Source organism: Bidens hawaiensis, unplaced genomic scaffold (assembly GCF_021521415.1).
Source record: "Bidens hawaiensis isolate Kalapana, Puna unplaced genomic scaffold, B.hawaiensis_p1.1 tig00000512_1, whole genome shotgun sequence".
NCBI lineage: Eukaryota > Viridiplantae > Streptophyta > Magnoliopsida > Asterales > Asteraceae > Bidens > Bidens hawaiensis.
Genome location: NW_027491033.1, coordinates 2,079,053 through 2,094,166, shown reverse-complemented (window position 1 = coordinate 2,094,166; position 15,114 = coordinate 2,079,053). Strand labels below are relative to the sequence as shown.

The 15,114-nt window shown below is 37.2% G+C and overlaps 1 protein-coding gene and 1 pseudogene across 2 annotated transcripts; one reads left to right on the top strand and one right to left on the bottom strand.

The window, feature by feature from the left end:
• Positions 1–346: 346 nt before the first annotated feature.
• Positions 347–4,708, top strand: LOC143633852 (DEAD-box ATP-dependent RNA helicase 3, chloroplastic-like; annotated as a pseudogene). The gene is made up of 10 exons (XR_013153748.1): positions 347–856; positions 1,434–1,570; positions 1,705–2,119; positions 2,192–2,290; positions 2,392–2,616; positions 2,706–3,083; positions 3,173–3,316; positions 3,401–3,496; positions 3,936–4,247; positions 4,349–4,708. The product of XR_013153748.1 is annotated as a DEAD-box ATP-dependent RNA helicase 3, chloroplastic-like (transcript).
• Positions 4,709–4,835: 127 nt separating this feature from the next.
• Positions 4,836–11,339, bottom strand: LOC143633841 (endoglucanase 25-like). Its single transcript, XM_077102070.1, has 6 exons — positions 10,829–11,339; positions 10,025–10,338; positions 9,487–9,948; positions 9,274–9,409; positions 9,031–9,203; positions 4,836–5,427 (listed from the first exon to the last, which is right to left on the bottom strand). Exons 1-6 carry the CDS (start codon positions 11,205–11,207, stop codon positions 5,026–5,028), a joined length of 1,866 nt encoding a protein of 621 aa, XP_076958185.1. The 5' UTR covers positions 11,208–11,339; the 3' UTR covers positions 4,836–5,025.
• Positions 11,340–15,114: the final 3,775 nt, after the last annotated feature.

The following is a 15,114-nucleotide window of genomic DNA, read 5'->3' as shown; positions in this document are numbered from 1 at the left end:
CAAGGCAAGAATAAATCATTGATAGAAATAAAAATATATATTTATTATTTAACAACATTTAGAACTATGTCAATACTCGAGTGACTCTTTCTGAGACAGGATCTCAATTATATATACTAATTTTAACGTTTTAAGTATGTCTCATCAATAACACCGTAAAAAAAAACTAATCACATTGAGAAAACCTCATTTTTGAACGCCCATTCCTATTTTCTAAATTAAATATTAATTAATACACTATTTAAAAATCCATTTATATTAATATTATATTCAAAAATAAAATAAAAAAATCTGATATATAAAAATGTAGACAATATATAAATAGTAGAGGTTTTAGCTAAAGCCAACAAGGTGTTCTCTAGAGCACCATACATCTCTATAAACCCCTCACCTTATCCCCACAATCTTCTTCTTCAACCCCAATTCCACCATACCCATGGCTTCTTCATGTTCTTCTTCACTCATAGGCATCTTCCCCAAGAACCCATCACTGGACCACCTCACCCGCAAGCTCACCACCCCAGTCCACCTCCCTCGGTCCACCGATAAACCCCATTTCACCTCAATCAAATCCCACTCCAGACCCACCCACAAACCCAGTGCTTCCGCCTTTGTCACATCCGCCACCGCCACACCCAATAATATATTAAGTGAGAAGGCGTTTGAGGGTTTTGGTGGGTTTGATGAGACTAATTCCGAGGATGAGTTTTATGATGGTGAGTCTGAAAATGAATCCTTAGTTGGTGAAGATGGTGGTGGTGTTGATGATGAGCTTGCGATTACGAAATTGGGTCTGCCGAATAGGCTCGTGCAGGCTCTTGAGAAAAGAGAGATTACTAGGCTTTTCCCAATTCAAGTAATGATTTTTATTAACTTTTTTTACATTCTTTATGTTATTTGTTTATTATTATTAATTTATTATCTTGTTAATTTGGAATTGGTGGTAGTTTAGACATGTAACCTTATCACTTTGGCACTTATCTGTGACTGCTAATATTAATGTTTTAAGTTCTATTTTAAGTTTTAACATAGTGTGTGTGTGTGCGCGCGCACACACTAGTTGGTAGCCTATGCAGATGTATGAGTAATTGTAACTTGTAAGTATGTTAGTTTCTCTTGTTTCTCAAAGGAAGTACAAATTTTAGTTGGTTTATAGTAAATTTGAGTTTTTTTTGATGTATTTTAACAAGGGTCAAACGATAAACAATCGAAAGTATGAAGTAATATGTAAAGTATTAAAGTATAGTATCCAGATAACATATACTAAAAACTAGCATTAAACTACTGATAACACAAAATGGTGTGAAACCTATAGTAGCAAAAAGTTCATTATAAACATTTTTAACTAAAAGTTGTATACTATATATTGAGTTTTTACCTTCAATATTTTCAAGTCAAATATGTGTTGACTTGTTTTTGTTTCAATCGTGTAGAGAGCTGTCTTGGTCCCCGCATTAGAAGGTAGAGATATTATCGCCCGTGCCAAAACTGGAACAGGAAAGACGTTAGCTTTTGGGATTCCTATAATCAAAAGACTTACCGAAGACGATGAAGAAAGAATTGTTCCAAGGTACTTATAATCCGAGTTTCTTTCTTTTTCTTTTCATCTTCATTCTACAACATTTAATACTCGATAACTCATAACTCAAATGACACGTTGAATCTGATCACTGATTGCTTTCTTATACATATTTTAACATAAAGGCGTGGTCAACGACTTCCTAGAGTTTTAGTACTTGCACCGACAAGGGAACTTGCAAAGCAAGTGGAAACAGAGATCAAAGCGTCTGCCCCATATTTAAGCACGGTTTGTGTGTATGGTGGTGTTTCATATTCTTCACAACAAAATGCTTTGTCTCGTGGGGTTGATGTGGTGGTTGGCACGCCTGGAAGACTTATTGATCTTATTGGAAGCAATAGCTTAAAGTTAAGTGAGGTTCAGTTCTTGGTTCTTGATGAAGCGGATCAAATGCTTGCTGTTGGTTTTGAGGAAGACGTGGAACATATTTTAGAAAAGCTTCCGTCTGAGAGACAAAGCATGCTTTTCTCTGCAACCATGCCTGGTTGGGTCAAGAAATTGTCAAGGAAATATTTGAATTGATTTGGTAAGTAAATGTAAGTTTATTGTGGTATTTCGATTATATTATAGCCTTTGTCTAATAAAAATATTGTTTTTGTTGAATCTAACAAGGTCGGTGATCAAGATGAAAAGCTAGCAGAGGGTATTAAGTTATTTGCTATACCAACAACCTCAACTTCAAAGCGGACAATACTCGGTGATCTTGTCACGGTACGCGACTCATTTCTTAGATCTTTATTATGTAAAGATCAAATCTTGAATCTTTATTATTTATTATGTAAAGATCAAGTCTTGAATTATCTTATTTATAGGTATATGCAAAGGGCGGGAAGACGATTGTTTTCACTCAGACAAAAAGGGATGCCGATGAGGTGTCAATAGCATTGACCAATAGTATCGCTTCAGAGGCATTACACGGTGACATATCTCAACACCAAAGAGAAAGAACATTGAACGGATTTAGACAAGGGAAGTTCACCGTGCTCGTTGCTACTGATGTTGCTTCACGTGGTCTTGATATTCCAAACGTTGACTTAGTAAGTTTGACCAGTGTTGACATAATAAGTTTGACCAACAAAAAAGCACATCCAACAACCATCTTTAACAACATGTTCTTTTGTTTTAGGTTATCCACTATGAACTACCAAACGACCCCGAAACTTTTGTGCACCGATCAGGTAGAACGGGGCGTGCAGGGAAGGAAGGCACGGCTATTTTGATGTTTACAAATAGTCAAAGGAGGACAATTAGGTCTCTTGAACGCGATGTCGGATGCAAATTTGACTTCATAAACCCTCCAGCTGTTGAAGATGTGTTGGAATCTTCTGCTCAACAAGTTGTTGCTACACTTGCGGGAGTTCATCAAGAATCTATTGAGTTCTTCACTCCAACTGCACAAAAAATTATTGAAGAACAAGGTGCAAGTGCTCTTGCTGCTGCTCTTGCACAACTGAGCGGTTTCTCAAAGCCTCCATCGTCCCGTTCACTTATTACACACGAGCAGGTGGCTTGTTTTAACAATTTGTCACTTTCTGGAAGCTTGTTTGATATCTGTAATGTGTAATCTTTATCTTTATTTTGATTTTATTGCAGGGGTGGACCACATTGCAATTGACTCGGGATCCTGCTTTATCAAGAGGGTTTATGTCGGCTCGAACTGTGACTGGATTCTTGGCTGATGTTTATGCAACTGCTGCTGATGAATTGGGAAAGATACATATTATTGCTGATGAAAGGGTGTGTTTTTGTTAATTATGTGAAGTGATTAATGTGTCTTCTTTACTGTTGATTTGTTTTGTGACATTTTATCTGGTTTATCAGGTTCAAGGAGCGGTTTTTGATCTTCCAGAAGAGATTGCGAAAGAGCTTTTGAATAAGGAGTTGCCACCTGGCAATACTGTTACAAAAATTACAAAGGTAGGCTCGTTCTCCTTTTAGAAGCGTGCGCTTCAAATATGTGACACATTGGCACATTGCTCTATTTTGACCCTAGTTTTGACCCAGAAGTACGCGAGGCATGCACATCACATATGCGATGTGCTGGTCTATTTTGACCCAGAAGTACACGAGGCGTGCATGTCACATATGTGATGCGTTGTTATGTTTGACCCCAATTTTGACCCATAAGCAGTTAAGCACTCATTTTGACCCAGAAGTACACGAAGTGCCCACAGCCTCACATCACATACGTGATGCGTTGCTCTGTTTTGACTTTAATTTTGACCAACTTTTACCCTGATTTTGATCAATATTGACTGAAAAGTGCATGAGGGTGCCTTTAAAAACCAAGTTTTAGATAACTACATATCATGTGTTTTGATATATTGTATCACTGAAGATTTGGTGGTATTTGCAGTTGCCTGCATTGCAAGATGATGGTCCAGCGAGTGACTTTTATGGTAGGTTTTCAAACAGGGAGAGAAGTTCGCGTGGAGCAGGTTCAAGAAGGGGTGGTTCTTCGCGTGGTGGTTGGGGTGGCGGCAGTCGATTCTCCTCAGACGATGAAGGTGATAGTTTCAGACGAGGTGGTAGGAGTGGCGGCAGTAGTTGGTCCAGAGGCGGCGGCGGGGGCTCTAGAACTGGTGGCAGTGATTGGTGAAAGACGGTCTTCACGCTCCCCATCTTTCGGGACTCGGGGCTCGGGTTCTTTATCTCGGACAAGGGACAGGTACTTAACTTTTTTGCCATTTTTAAAATTCTAAATAACTAATCGATATTACACCAATAATTCACCAAATACTAATATTTAATGATTGTGCTGAATAGTAGGAACTTTGATGGTGCATGCTTCAACTGTGGACGGTCCGGGCATAGGGCATCAGAATGCCCCAAGAAGCAAGATTACTAGTTTCACCTCGTTTCCGTTTAGAGCCCACACATTCATAGATCTGTTTTAGGCCTCGCTGCTGTGTTTAATCGGCTTCTGGATATGGGTAAAAGGTTTTAAAGAAAGGACAATTGGCATACGCATTAGATAGCTTTAGGTTGCAGCATCACTTTTGTTTCCAGTGTTTTGGCAGCATTTTGAAGATCATGATATGTTTCGACTCGATTATAACTTATGTGGATTGCTATTTCTTGTAATTTGTCTTGGAACTATATGCTATATATTGATTATATGTTGATCAAGATTGTGATATTTGACTGAAGTTGTATGAAACTATAAGATCTTCAACCAAGACCTGACTGCCAAATCCCAACAATATATATACCCTTCTTCTTAGTAAACATAATCTTCAATCTCATTAAAATAAACAAAAAACAAAAGAATTCACTGATAAATATTTTACTTCACATACATAATTAGATCTCATATAATCACAGCTTCCAAATTCTGGTCCAAATTCTTCATCTTCAATATTCGTGTATCTTTTACCTTTTTTACCCTTCAAATAAACCCACAAAACTACAAGCCACAAAAAGAATTACAAAACCCATCCAGCATCTCAAGGTTTCCATGGTGCTGGTGGTGGCGGCGGAGTCGGAAACATTGGCGGCACAGCCGAAAAAATAGTGTTTTTGTCAATCTTAGTTGTCCTGTCACCCGATAGTGCCACCAGGGCTGCAACAAGACCTGCATTTCCAGCAAGAGTTGGCTCGGTGTAGTTATAGTTAGTGCGCACGTCATGGAAACCATCGTGTTTGTCGGGACCCGCAACCATCGCGCCGATTATGGTGTGCGGGTTTGGTTTTTTAGTGTCCCGCCATTTGTACCCGCCTTTACAGTTGTATTTGACTTTGTTTTTTGGGATTGATGCACCTCTATGGTGGACGTGTTTCGGGTAGTGGTTCCCGTAACCAACAACATAACTCATCTTTCTTGGGTTCTTGCCAAGAATGTAGTCAATCTGCATGTTTAACAAACATATCATTAACACGCGCAAGTGATAAGGGCAGGTTGGGTAACTGGTCAATACGCTCTGGGATGGGTTGGATTGACCAGAAAACAGATTTTGACACTTTTTTTATAAACATTTCATTAATAATGATTATTAAACAGGATTAATGAATTTAAATATTTGAACAAATGCATAAAAAATGACTTGGGAGAGACTTTAAACCTCAATAACTAGGGCTGTAACTGAACCGAACGTTCAGTGGATGTTCGTTTATGTCCGTCCATATAACACATGAACAAAACTGAAGAAGGAATTTCGTTCAACTAATCAAAACATCGTGTTCATGAACGTTTGGTAATGTGTTTGTTTATGTTCGTTCCTTAATGTCCATTAAATTACGTTCGTTTGTTTACGTCTGGTCATTAAAGGTCTTTTATGATTAATAGTTTTCAACTTTTAGTTTATTATGTCAAGTATAAACACATGATTATGTCAAGTACTCAACTTTATATTTATTTTGGGTGATTATGTCTAATGCTTGTGTTTAAGAATATTGATTTTTTACTTTTCAGATTAATATATGTCCGTTTGTTTTTGGTTATGCTCATTTGTGTTCATTTATGAAATTAACAAACAACCACGAACAAAATCATTTCCTTAATGAACGAACACGAACAAGAAATTCAGTTCGATTATGTGTTCATGAACCATTTGATTGTCTGATAAATCCTTAACGAACGAACATGAACTATGTCTTGTTCGGTTTCGGTCATCTACAGCTGTTGGGTTCGTAGGCCTTGTTGGCCCGGTTTATCATATGAAGTCAAAAGAGGAGACGGGTGTGGGCGGTCGGGCCCAAGCCCGGCCCGGTTTAGATTTCTTGCATAATAATTTACTAACCCTAGTTCAGTCTCTATATAAACAACATTATGTACTTGTAATATTGGTCACTCAATAAAGATATACCTAGTTGCCACCCGTGGACGTAGGTCAGTTTAGACCGAACCACGTTAAATCCTCGTGTTCGTTTATTGCTTTCGTGTCGTGTTCGGTTTCGTGTGTGCGTTTAATCCTAACAAGTGGTATCAGAGCTTAGGTTCAGATCATGCGAAGAACACGTTGAACCAGCCGAGTCGCCGCCAAACCATCCAGCCGCCGCCACCCTACTGCGCTAGGGTTCCGCCGCCGCTACAGTACCGCCGCCGCCGCTACAGTACCGCGCCGCCGCTACAGTGCCGCCGCCGCTGATTAGGGTTCCGCAGCTGCTGGTTCGTTTTTTCTGATCAGTTTCGGTTTAGCAAAGTACGAGCTAAGAACAGTTGAATCGATTCCTATTTTCATTGAAGAACAGTTTTAAGTCAGAAGAAGCGTTAAAGAAACGGAGAACCAGTGCCAACCGCGTTTGTCAGGTTTATCGTTTCAGTTTAAAGTTTCGGTTTCTGATTTACAGTTCGTTATTCCGCTGCACGTTAAATAGGTTGATTGTTTAACAGAGTTCAGTTGAACAATCGTTAAGTTCAGGCTCGTGTTGCTGTGTCTGTCTCTGTTTTTTTATCCAGTTTTTCGTTTTAGTCATTGTTATGGCAGAAGACGGAAAGGTTTCGATACAGAAGTTTGACGGACAGAAGTTCGGTTGGTGGAAGATGCAGATTGAGGCACTACTTTGTCAGAAAGACTTGGATGTAGTGCTTGAGGATGAAAAACCAGAAAAGTTGTCAGAAGCAGATTGGAAGAAGTTAGACAAGAAAGCTAGGGCTTGTATTACTTTGTCGTTGTCGGAAGATGTGGCGTTTAACATCATGAAAGAAACCACAGCACGTGGTATGATGGAGGCGCTATCCAACATGTATGAGAAGCCTTCGGCAGCGAATAAAGTCTATCTTATCCGAGAGCTAGTGACAACAAGAATGAAAGAGGGTGGGTCAGTTACAACTCATATCAATAATCTTAATTCGATCTTGTCCCGCTTAGTGTCAGTTGACATTAAGTTTGATGATGAAGTTCAAGGCCTCTTGTTATTATCCTCTTTGCCCGACAGTTGGTCGCAAACAGTGACTGCAGTTTGTAGTTCGTCTACAAATATTACTTTCGATGGGATTCGAGATCTGATTCTGGGAGAAGATTCAAGACGCAGAAGTTCAGGTGAATCATCAGGCAATATGCTAGTCACAGAAGGTAGAGGTAGGGGAAAACAGCGAGGCAGTGGGAGCAGGAAGAGGAGTCAGTCTAAGACTCGTAAGGATATTGAATGTTGGGGTTGTAAAGAGAAAGGACACTTCAGGAATCAGTGTCCGAATGGTAAGAAAGAGGTGAACGTTACAGAAGACGACACAGATGACGGGGTCAGTAGTGATGAGGCTTTGGTTTGTAGTGTTGAGAGTAGCGTTGATGCTTGGGTGATGGATTCTGGCGCATCGTTTCATGCCACTCACTGTAGTGAAACGATGAAGAATCTTAAATTTGGGGATTTTGGAAAGGTTCGACTAGCGAATGATGATATTTTAGAGGTTACGGGTATGGGAGACGTTGATTTGATAACTTCAGCCGGTACTTCTTGGACTTTGAAAGACGTGAGGGTTATTCCAAGTTTGAAGAAACGTTTGATATCAGTTGGGCAGTTGGATGACCAAGGGCACGATGTTAAGTTCGGGAATGGGCAGTGGAAAGTAGTCAAAGGGAATCTCGTGGTTGCTCGTGGCAAGAAAATGGGTTCGTTGTATATGGTCGATATGTCACCGAAAGGAGTGGATCCAGTTTTGGTGAAAGACAAAATCCGGTTCACAGAATCTCGTGGGCAGAAGAAGGTTCGTTTTGCAAGTAACAAACCCAGAGCCAAAGTGAAGATTCAGGATGAACGAGCTAGGAAGGTTAAATCAGTTGGGGGACATCGTGACAGTGGGAGCACAGGTCGTGTTTCAGTTACAGTTCCAGGTCGACAGTGGATTAAGAAAACCAGTATTCCAGCTGTAAAAGTCTCTCCAATGAATTACTTGCTGAATATGGAGAGTGTTTGTTCTCAGGTTATCTCAGGATTCGGTAGTTCGTTACAGTGGGAGCCGGTAGGGACAGAGAACGGGTCAGGGGCAGTTTCAGCCATGACTGACGTGTTGGAGCTCCGGGGAGCTTCAACGGGCCTTCAGGTTAATTGATGAGAAGGCGGTGGCAACTAGAAGAAGTTTAATGTTCAGATTACAGAAGTACAATCAGGAGTGCAGACGAGAGTACTCGAGGCCTCCGAGTGGGAGATTGTTGGGTTCGTAGGCCTTGTTGGCCCGGTTTATCATATGAAGTCAAAAGAGGAGACGGGTGTGGGCGGTCGGGCCCAAGCCCGGCCCGGTTTAGATTTCTTGCATAATAATTTACTAACCCTAGTTCAGTCTCTATATAAACAACATTATGTACTTGTAATATTGGTCACTCAATAAAGATATACCTAGTTGCCACCCGTGGACGTAGGTCAGTTTAGACCGAACCACGTTAAATCCTCGTGTTCGTTTATTGCTTTCGTGTCGTGTTCGGTTTCGTGTGTGCGTTTAATCCTAACAACAGCCCCATCAATACCTTTTGAGAAATAGCACAACCCAAATCAACCAGTTTAAAGTAAGTTTATACCTGGCGCTCTGCAAATTTACGCAGCTCATTCGTCGAGTAAAAGTTGGGCCCACAATACCACCCGGGAGTGTCAGCAGCATCAAGATAGTCACTATAAAGTGTAGCCAAAAACGCTGCATTCACCACATACTGAAGTGGCTGCGGTCTACCATGATTTAACTGTATCAACCCTCCTGCAATCGACGACAATTAATATTAATTTCAAAACCCTTTATGTATTTGTAAATTCAAAAGATAATTTACCTCGTGTTCTGTTAAAACTATTGAAGTATGGAAGATACGAGCACATGATTATACTTGTTTGGTTATGAAACGTCTTCAATGTTTCTTCATACGGATAACCAGGGCTCAAAAACAATCTCAATCTAGTAAGCAGTACCTAAAAAGACAGATAACAATTTAATAATAAGTTAATAACACATGTGATATCAAAACTTTAATCATCAACACACTTACTTGAGCTCCAGTAAGCTTATTATCCCAGCTAAGAACACCATAATCAGGCCCACCCCAAAACGCACCAGCATGTTTAGCAAGTTTTGGGTGACTCGCGAGGTAAAGATATGACGAATTACCAGTTGCATAATACATCCAAGCTCCACCCCACACAAACTCATCCCAATACATACTAGAATTATAAAATGTTGCAGCATCTGAACCACCAGCACTATAACTACCGCGTTGATCACGGGCAAACTTCCAAAGAGTTGCAGCCCCGTGCACAAGTTTCTTTGAATACGCCTTATTATCCTTGAACACAATCGATGCAGAAGCTAAAGCAGCAGCCATTTCAGCAGCAAGATCAGAGCAACTTGAGCATTCGGTCACGGGTCGTGGGTAGTCAATATCCTCGGGTCTCATCCAACAACTGTGATCATTTGGATCACTTGTCCCACCTGATGTGTCACCCTTTCCAACCTGCAATTCAAAACCAGAATCCAAAGGTTATAATGGTAATGATCTATCATTCAAACTTCTATAAAACGTTATCTACCTGAGCTACAATTTGGCTGATTGTATCAGCAGTGGAATTAAAGGTTTTGAGAAAGTAATCAGTGCCCCATTTAATAATCTCCTTAACATGATTAAGCTCACCCGCAGCCTCATATTTAGCACTGTATTCGATCACACTCCAACTCAACATGGTCATGGCAAAAGCTTTTGGGAAATGAAACTTTATCGCATCCCCAGCATCATAATACCCACCCACCAGATCCTTCAACACCGCCCCCGATTTATCCGACTTCCCATCATTCAAACATGAGTTACCCCTCCACGATACATTATTATGCCTTGGCAGTCTTCCAGCTACACAAACACCAATCACACTATCAACATTCATTTTCACACACTTCAAACATAAAATAAATAAATAATTAAAATAAAAAAACATCGCTTCAAACGCTTGGTATATATCCCAAAATTGCCAAAAAATAATAATAATAATAATAAAACACAACCACTTAATTCAAATAAAATAAAATTTTGGGTAAATGCAATCAAATCTGCAGTCTATACCCTAAAGATAAACAGATCAGAGTTCAAAATCAAAAAGATCTAACCTTTTAAAAAAAAACTTACATTTTTACATGCTTCAACATAAAAAGCATTTCATCAAACACTTGGTGTGCACCCCAAATTTCCAAAAAAAAAACCCAACAATTTAATCCAAATAAAAAAATAATTTTGGGTGAAACCAATTATGCATTATGCAACTAAATCTACACACTATACCCTAATAACAAACAGATCATAATCCAAAATCATAAAGATCTAATTAAAAACCAAAAAAGCTTACATTTTTGTGCATTAAAAAACATAAGAGCCTTCTGAAGCGCAACAGTATAATTATCAGCCGGAGGCGGGTGTTTATGATGCCTAGGCACAGTCTTGACAATCAACGTAACAAACCCAGCAATAAATCCGGCAGCCAATAATATCCCAACCGTCCAAACAAATATCTTGCGGCTAACAACAATACACCCAAGATCCACATACTTCTTCTTCTTCTGTTCTCCAGGACCCAGAAGCCAGCTCTGCTGCGTCTCGTCTAACCTCCGTGACAATGCCGCCCGGTCGAACTCGTTCAAGTTTCGGCTCCGGTCGTCGTCGGTGGCGGAATCGGCGGTGTTGATTTCCAATGGACCGCCCCATGGATCTCGGCCGTACATACTCATGGTTGTAAATATTAAAGTTTGGAACTTGATTTGAGGATGAATAAGAATTAGGGTTTGATGAGAGCAGGTGGTGATGGTGTTAAAGAGTGGAGTAAAGTGGACAGTGGAGACGGTGGCAATAATAATAATAATAATAATAATAATAATAATAATAATAATGAATAATGCAATGTGCCGTTGATGGATTTGCTGTTTTATTCCTTACATTTATTGCGTCTTCTTTTTGGTAATAATAAAGTATTATTATTCTTATTATTATTATTTTATTCTATTCTTTTTTTTAAGAAAAATACAATATTCATTTTTTTTTATTAATCACTTATTATTATTTGTTTTTAAAACGAAGATTTTTTTTTTTGAGAAATATTGCTATCTCACTCTAACCAGAATATGTAGTATTAATCGGGTTAACGTTGGCTTCAGAGTTTAACTTTAGCATTCCCCTGAAAAATCGTATCATTAGTTGCCACTAGACAGTCGTTGTGCCACCACAGGAACCAAACTCTCTGACGCAACACACGACAAGACGAAAAAATCGATGGGGCTCATAATTCAAAATGATAACTTCACAAGACATAGCTCAAATTATTCGTTTTTTTAATTGGGTGTATGTAGTTGAACCAATATATTTTTCTTTTATTTTTCACATAAAATTAGTGTACATGGGTTTGGCATATCACAGTTTCTAAATATTAAAAATAAACACACAAAATATATAAATCTACTCAATTTGGTAATTTTAAAGTATCTACATTTGTCTAATGTTTAAAGTGCATTTTCTTTATTTGAAATTATGTCTCTTGTCCACTTAAATATATTATAAATTTTGATGATGCAACATTTAACCTTTTTGCAAATAAGTTTAATATAATATTATTTAAGCGTTATTGCGTCATACAATTATTATGTGTTTAAGACGTCTTTCAAACCATTATTATATATAAATAATAAAATATGTTGATTTACTGAGACATCGATCTAATTTGTTTTCAACATAAACTACCAACCTTGATGTCATCAAGTTGATGATCTTTTTCATGGCTATTTTATTTGGTATATGTTGATTTTATCACTTGTTTTTCTTATGCATATAATATTTATTTCAGTTATTTACACTTAATTAATTTCATTATTTAAAAAATAATTTAATGTCATTAAGCTATACTTAACATGACAATACCTATTTAACTGAATATGCACATGTTAAAACGAAACGTAATAAGAATTTAGGAAACGTTAACTGCAAGTTTAATATGAACACAAGTTAGACTAAAACTCTTATGCACATTTAAGATAGAGAACAAGTTAGACTAAAATTCTTGCCATGAATAAAAAACAAAAAAAAGGACAAAATTCTTACAAAAGTCATTAATTGGTAGGTCGATTACATGGGTGTTGAACGGTTGGTGGCCAAAAAAATATGTGTAGATACATAAATGGTTATAACAAGACTTCTACTTTTTATACATCAATAACAAATTGAAGAACAATATTAATTAGTCGATATCTCCATTGTATTATCGGCTTATCGCATATCATTCTAACTTTCATCAAGACCATGCAATTAATTAGTCGCATTATCTCACGTATTAAATTTGCATTTACATATCATCATAAAACGTCATATAACTTTGTATGATATATAACGTGGCCTTAATTTGTAATCGACATGTTAATTATTCTACTTTTTTTTACGGGTAACATGTAATTACCAAAATTAACATTATAACGAAGCAAAACAACAAATTGAAAAAAATTAAATGTTTCCAAATAAGAGCATTTGCAAAAAGATAAATGTATATATTTATTTTTATTATTTTCCCAAAACTTGGAACTAGAATATCATAACTCGTTTTTATGGGGTTTCTTTTTTATAATTAACTTTGTTGTAAAAAGCATTTAAAATTTGTAATTCATCTATTGCTTAATTTATCAATTTGTCTTCAAGTTATCAAACATAAACCACCATGTACCTTCAAAAAGATTATTTGCAAATTACATGATTCACATCCTCCTCAAATTATTTTTCTCTACATCAGTTCCCTAATTAACTTGATTTTTGGAAATAAATACTTGTATTAAATTAAAATATTTCTATTAAAGTCTTCAAATTATTTATTTAGTATAATGGTGTAAGTTAGAAACTTTAATAAATGATGGAATAAATATGAATATTTTATATGGTGAGGTGGAATAACTTTTGCTTAAAGGATAACCATGCAATAATCCCTTGCCGACATTATGTATCCAACCGACCTCTTTTTCTTTGTAATCCTCTGGAAGGGAGAGAGATACTTTGCTTTCTAGGTTATACTTAATAGAACCATTTATATTCATGGAAAGTCTATAAATATAAATTACATATTAAATTAGTTTAATTTGTATTTCTCAATTCTCAAATATCTTATCTATATTTATACTATATATAATATAGGAGTGAGGGACCTCTTAAATTTTAAGAGGTACCACTCTTGTTGCATATAGTACAAGTAGCAATGCATATAATTTTTAGAAATTCGGGGTAAAATAATCTTTTTTATTCCAAAATAATATATAATAATGGTTCTTCAACTTAAATCAAGTTTTGTTAATGTATTAAATAGTTACACATGTTCCCCCTAATTATAAACCACCTACCCCACGGCTTTTTAACGACAGTAACTTTTTCACACGTTAATATTTTTTCTAAAAATATACATCATAAAAACGAGCATTTTGTTCTCTTTTATTTAAGTATAGTATTGCTATAGTTTATTAATTTTTAAAAAACTAACATGTCATGTGATCATTTATTACCGACAACGGGTCGGACATGTTCGGCTAATGGTGTTGGAACATATTAATACAAAAAGGGTTAATTTAGTTCATGTCGAGATGAATTTAGATCGAAAGGGTTCATGTCAAAAAGGGCTTCGGGTTAAAACATTTTCGGGTCGGAACATGTCCGTCAAAATGGATTGAGTTTTGAAATTACTATACATTTCATCTTTGCTTGTCGCCACCAGTTACCGCGCGTTCAAGCATCAGTTACATGGATGGTGTTTTTTATACATACCGGGTTTCTCGCGTATAGGCATTATGTGACGCGCTTACTGGCACTCGTTACACGTCCGTACGAAGCCGCGTGAAATGCATATCACCTTCGGGCATACCGTGGAGAGGTTACAAACATACTAACATAGGTTGCGTTTGCGCATACACCACTGCATCACGCGAACAACTGGCTAGTTATTTGACTAAACATGACCGACGTTTATCCGATACCACAAGACCTAAATATGGCAAAGGGACTATGGAAAAGAAGTCCTACACTTGTAATCGGTCATGCCAACTTTTGAGGTTTTTCTTCATATGACACATTGACACACATGATAAAAAAAATATTATAAATCTTTCATGGCACAAAATTCGGTACCTATCTCAAGACTACTCCCTTTCGGCCATTCATGACCCGACCCAACCCAACCAAACTACAATGTTTATTAAAAAAAATAATTTCTCTTTCTTCCACCTACACAATCCAACTAAACTCAAATTTTTCACTCTCATTAACAACCCAACCAAACCAATTTTTTTATTATAAAATATAATTGAAACTTCCATATAAAGTAAAAAAAATATACAATTATAAACTAAAAATATAAAGTGATCGACCCCGTACTCGAATCAGTACCTGTTTGTACAACAACCGAACCTTCAACGGAAAAGCGAGTAGGGTATGTAAACTAAACGGATTCGGATGACTTGTTTTAGTGTTATGTTTTAGTGATCTAATTTAATTATGCTTATTTTTGTTATGTTGGATATTTTATTATGTTATAAAGTGAAAAGATCCAATACACTAATGCTTATCGTACAAATACGTATGCGAATCCCGTTTTTCGCGAATCGATCCATGAAATCACAT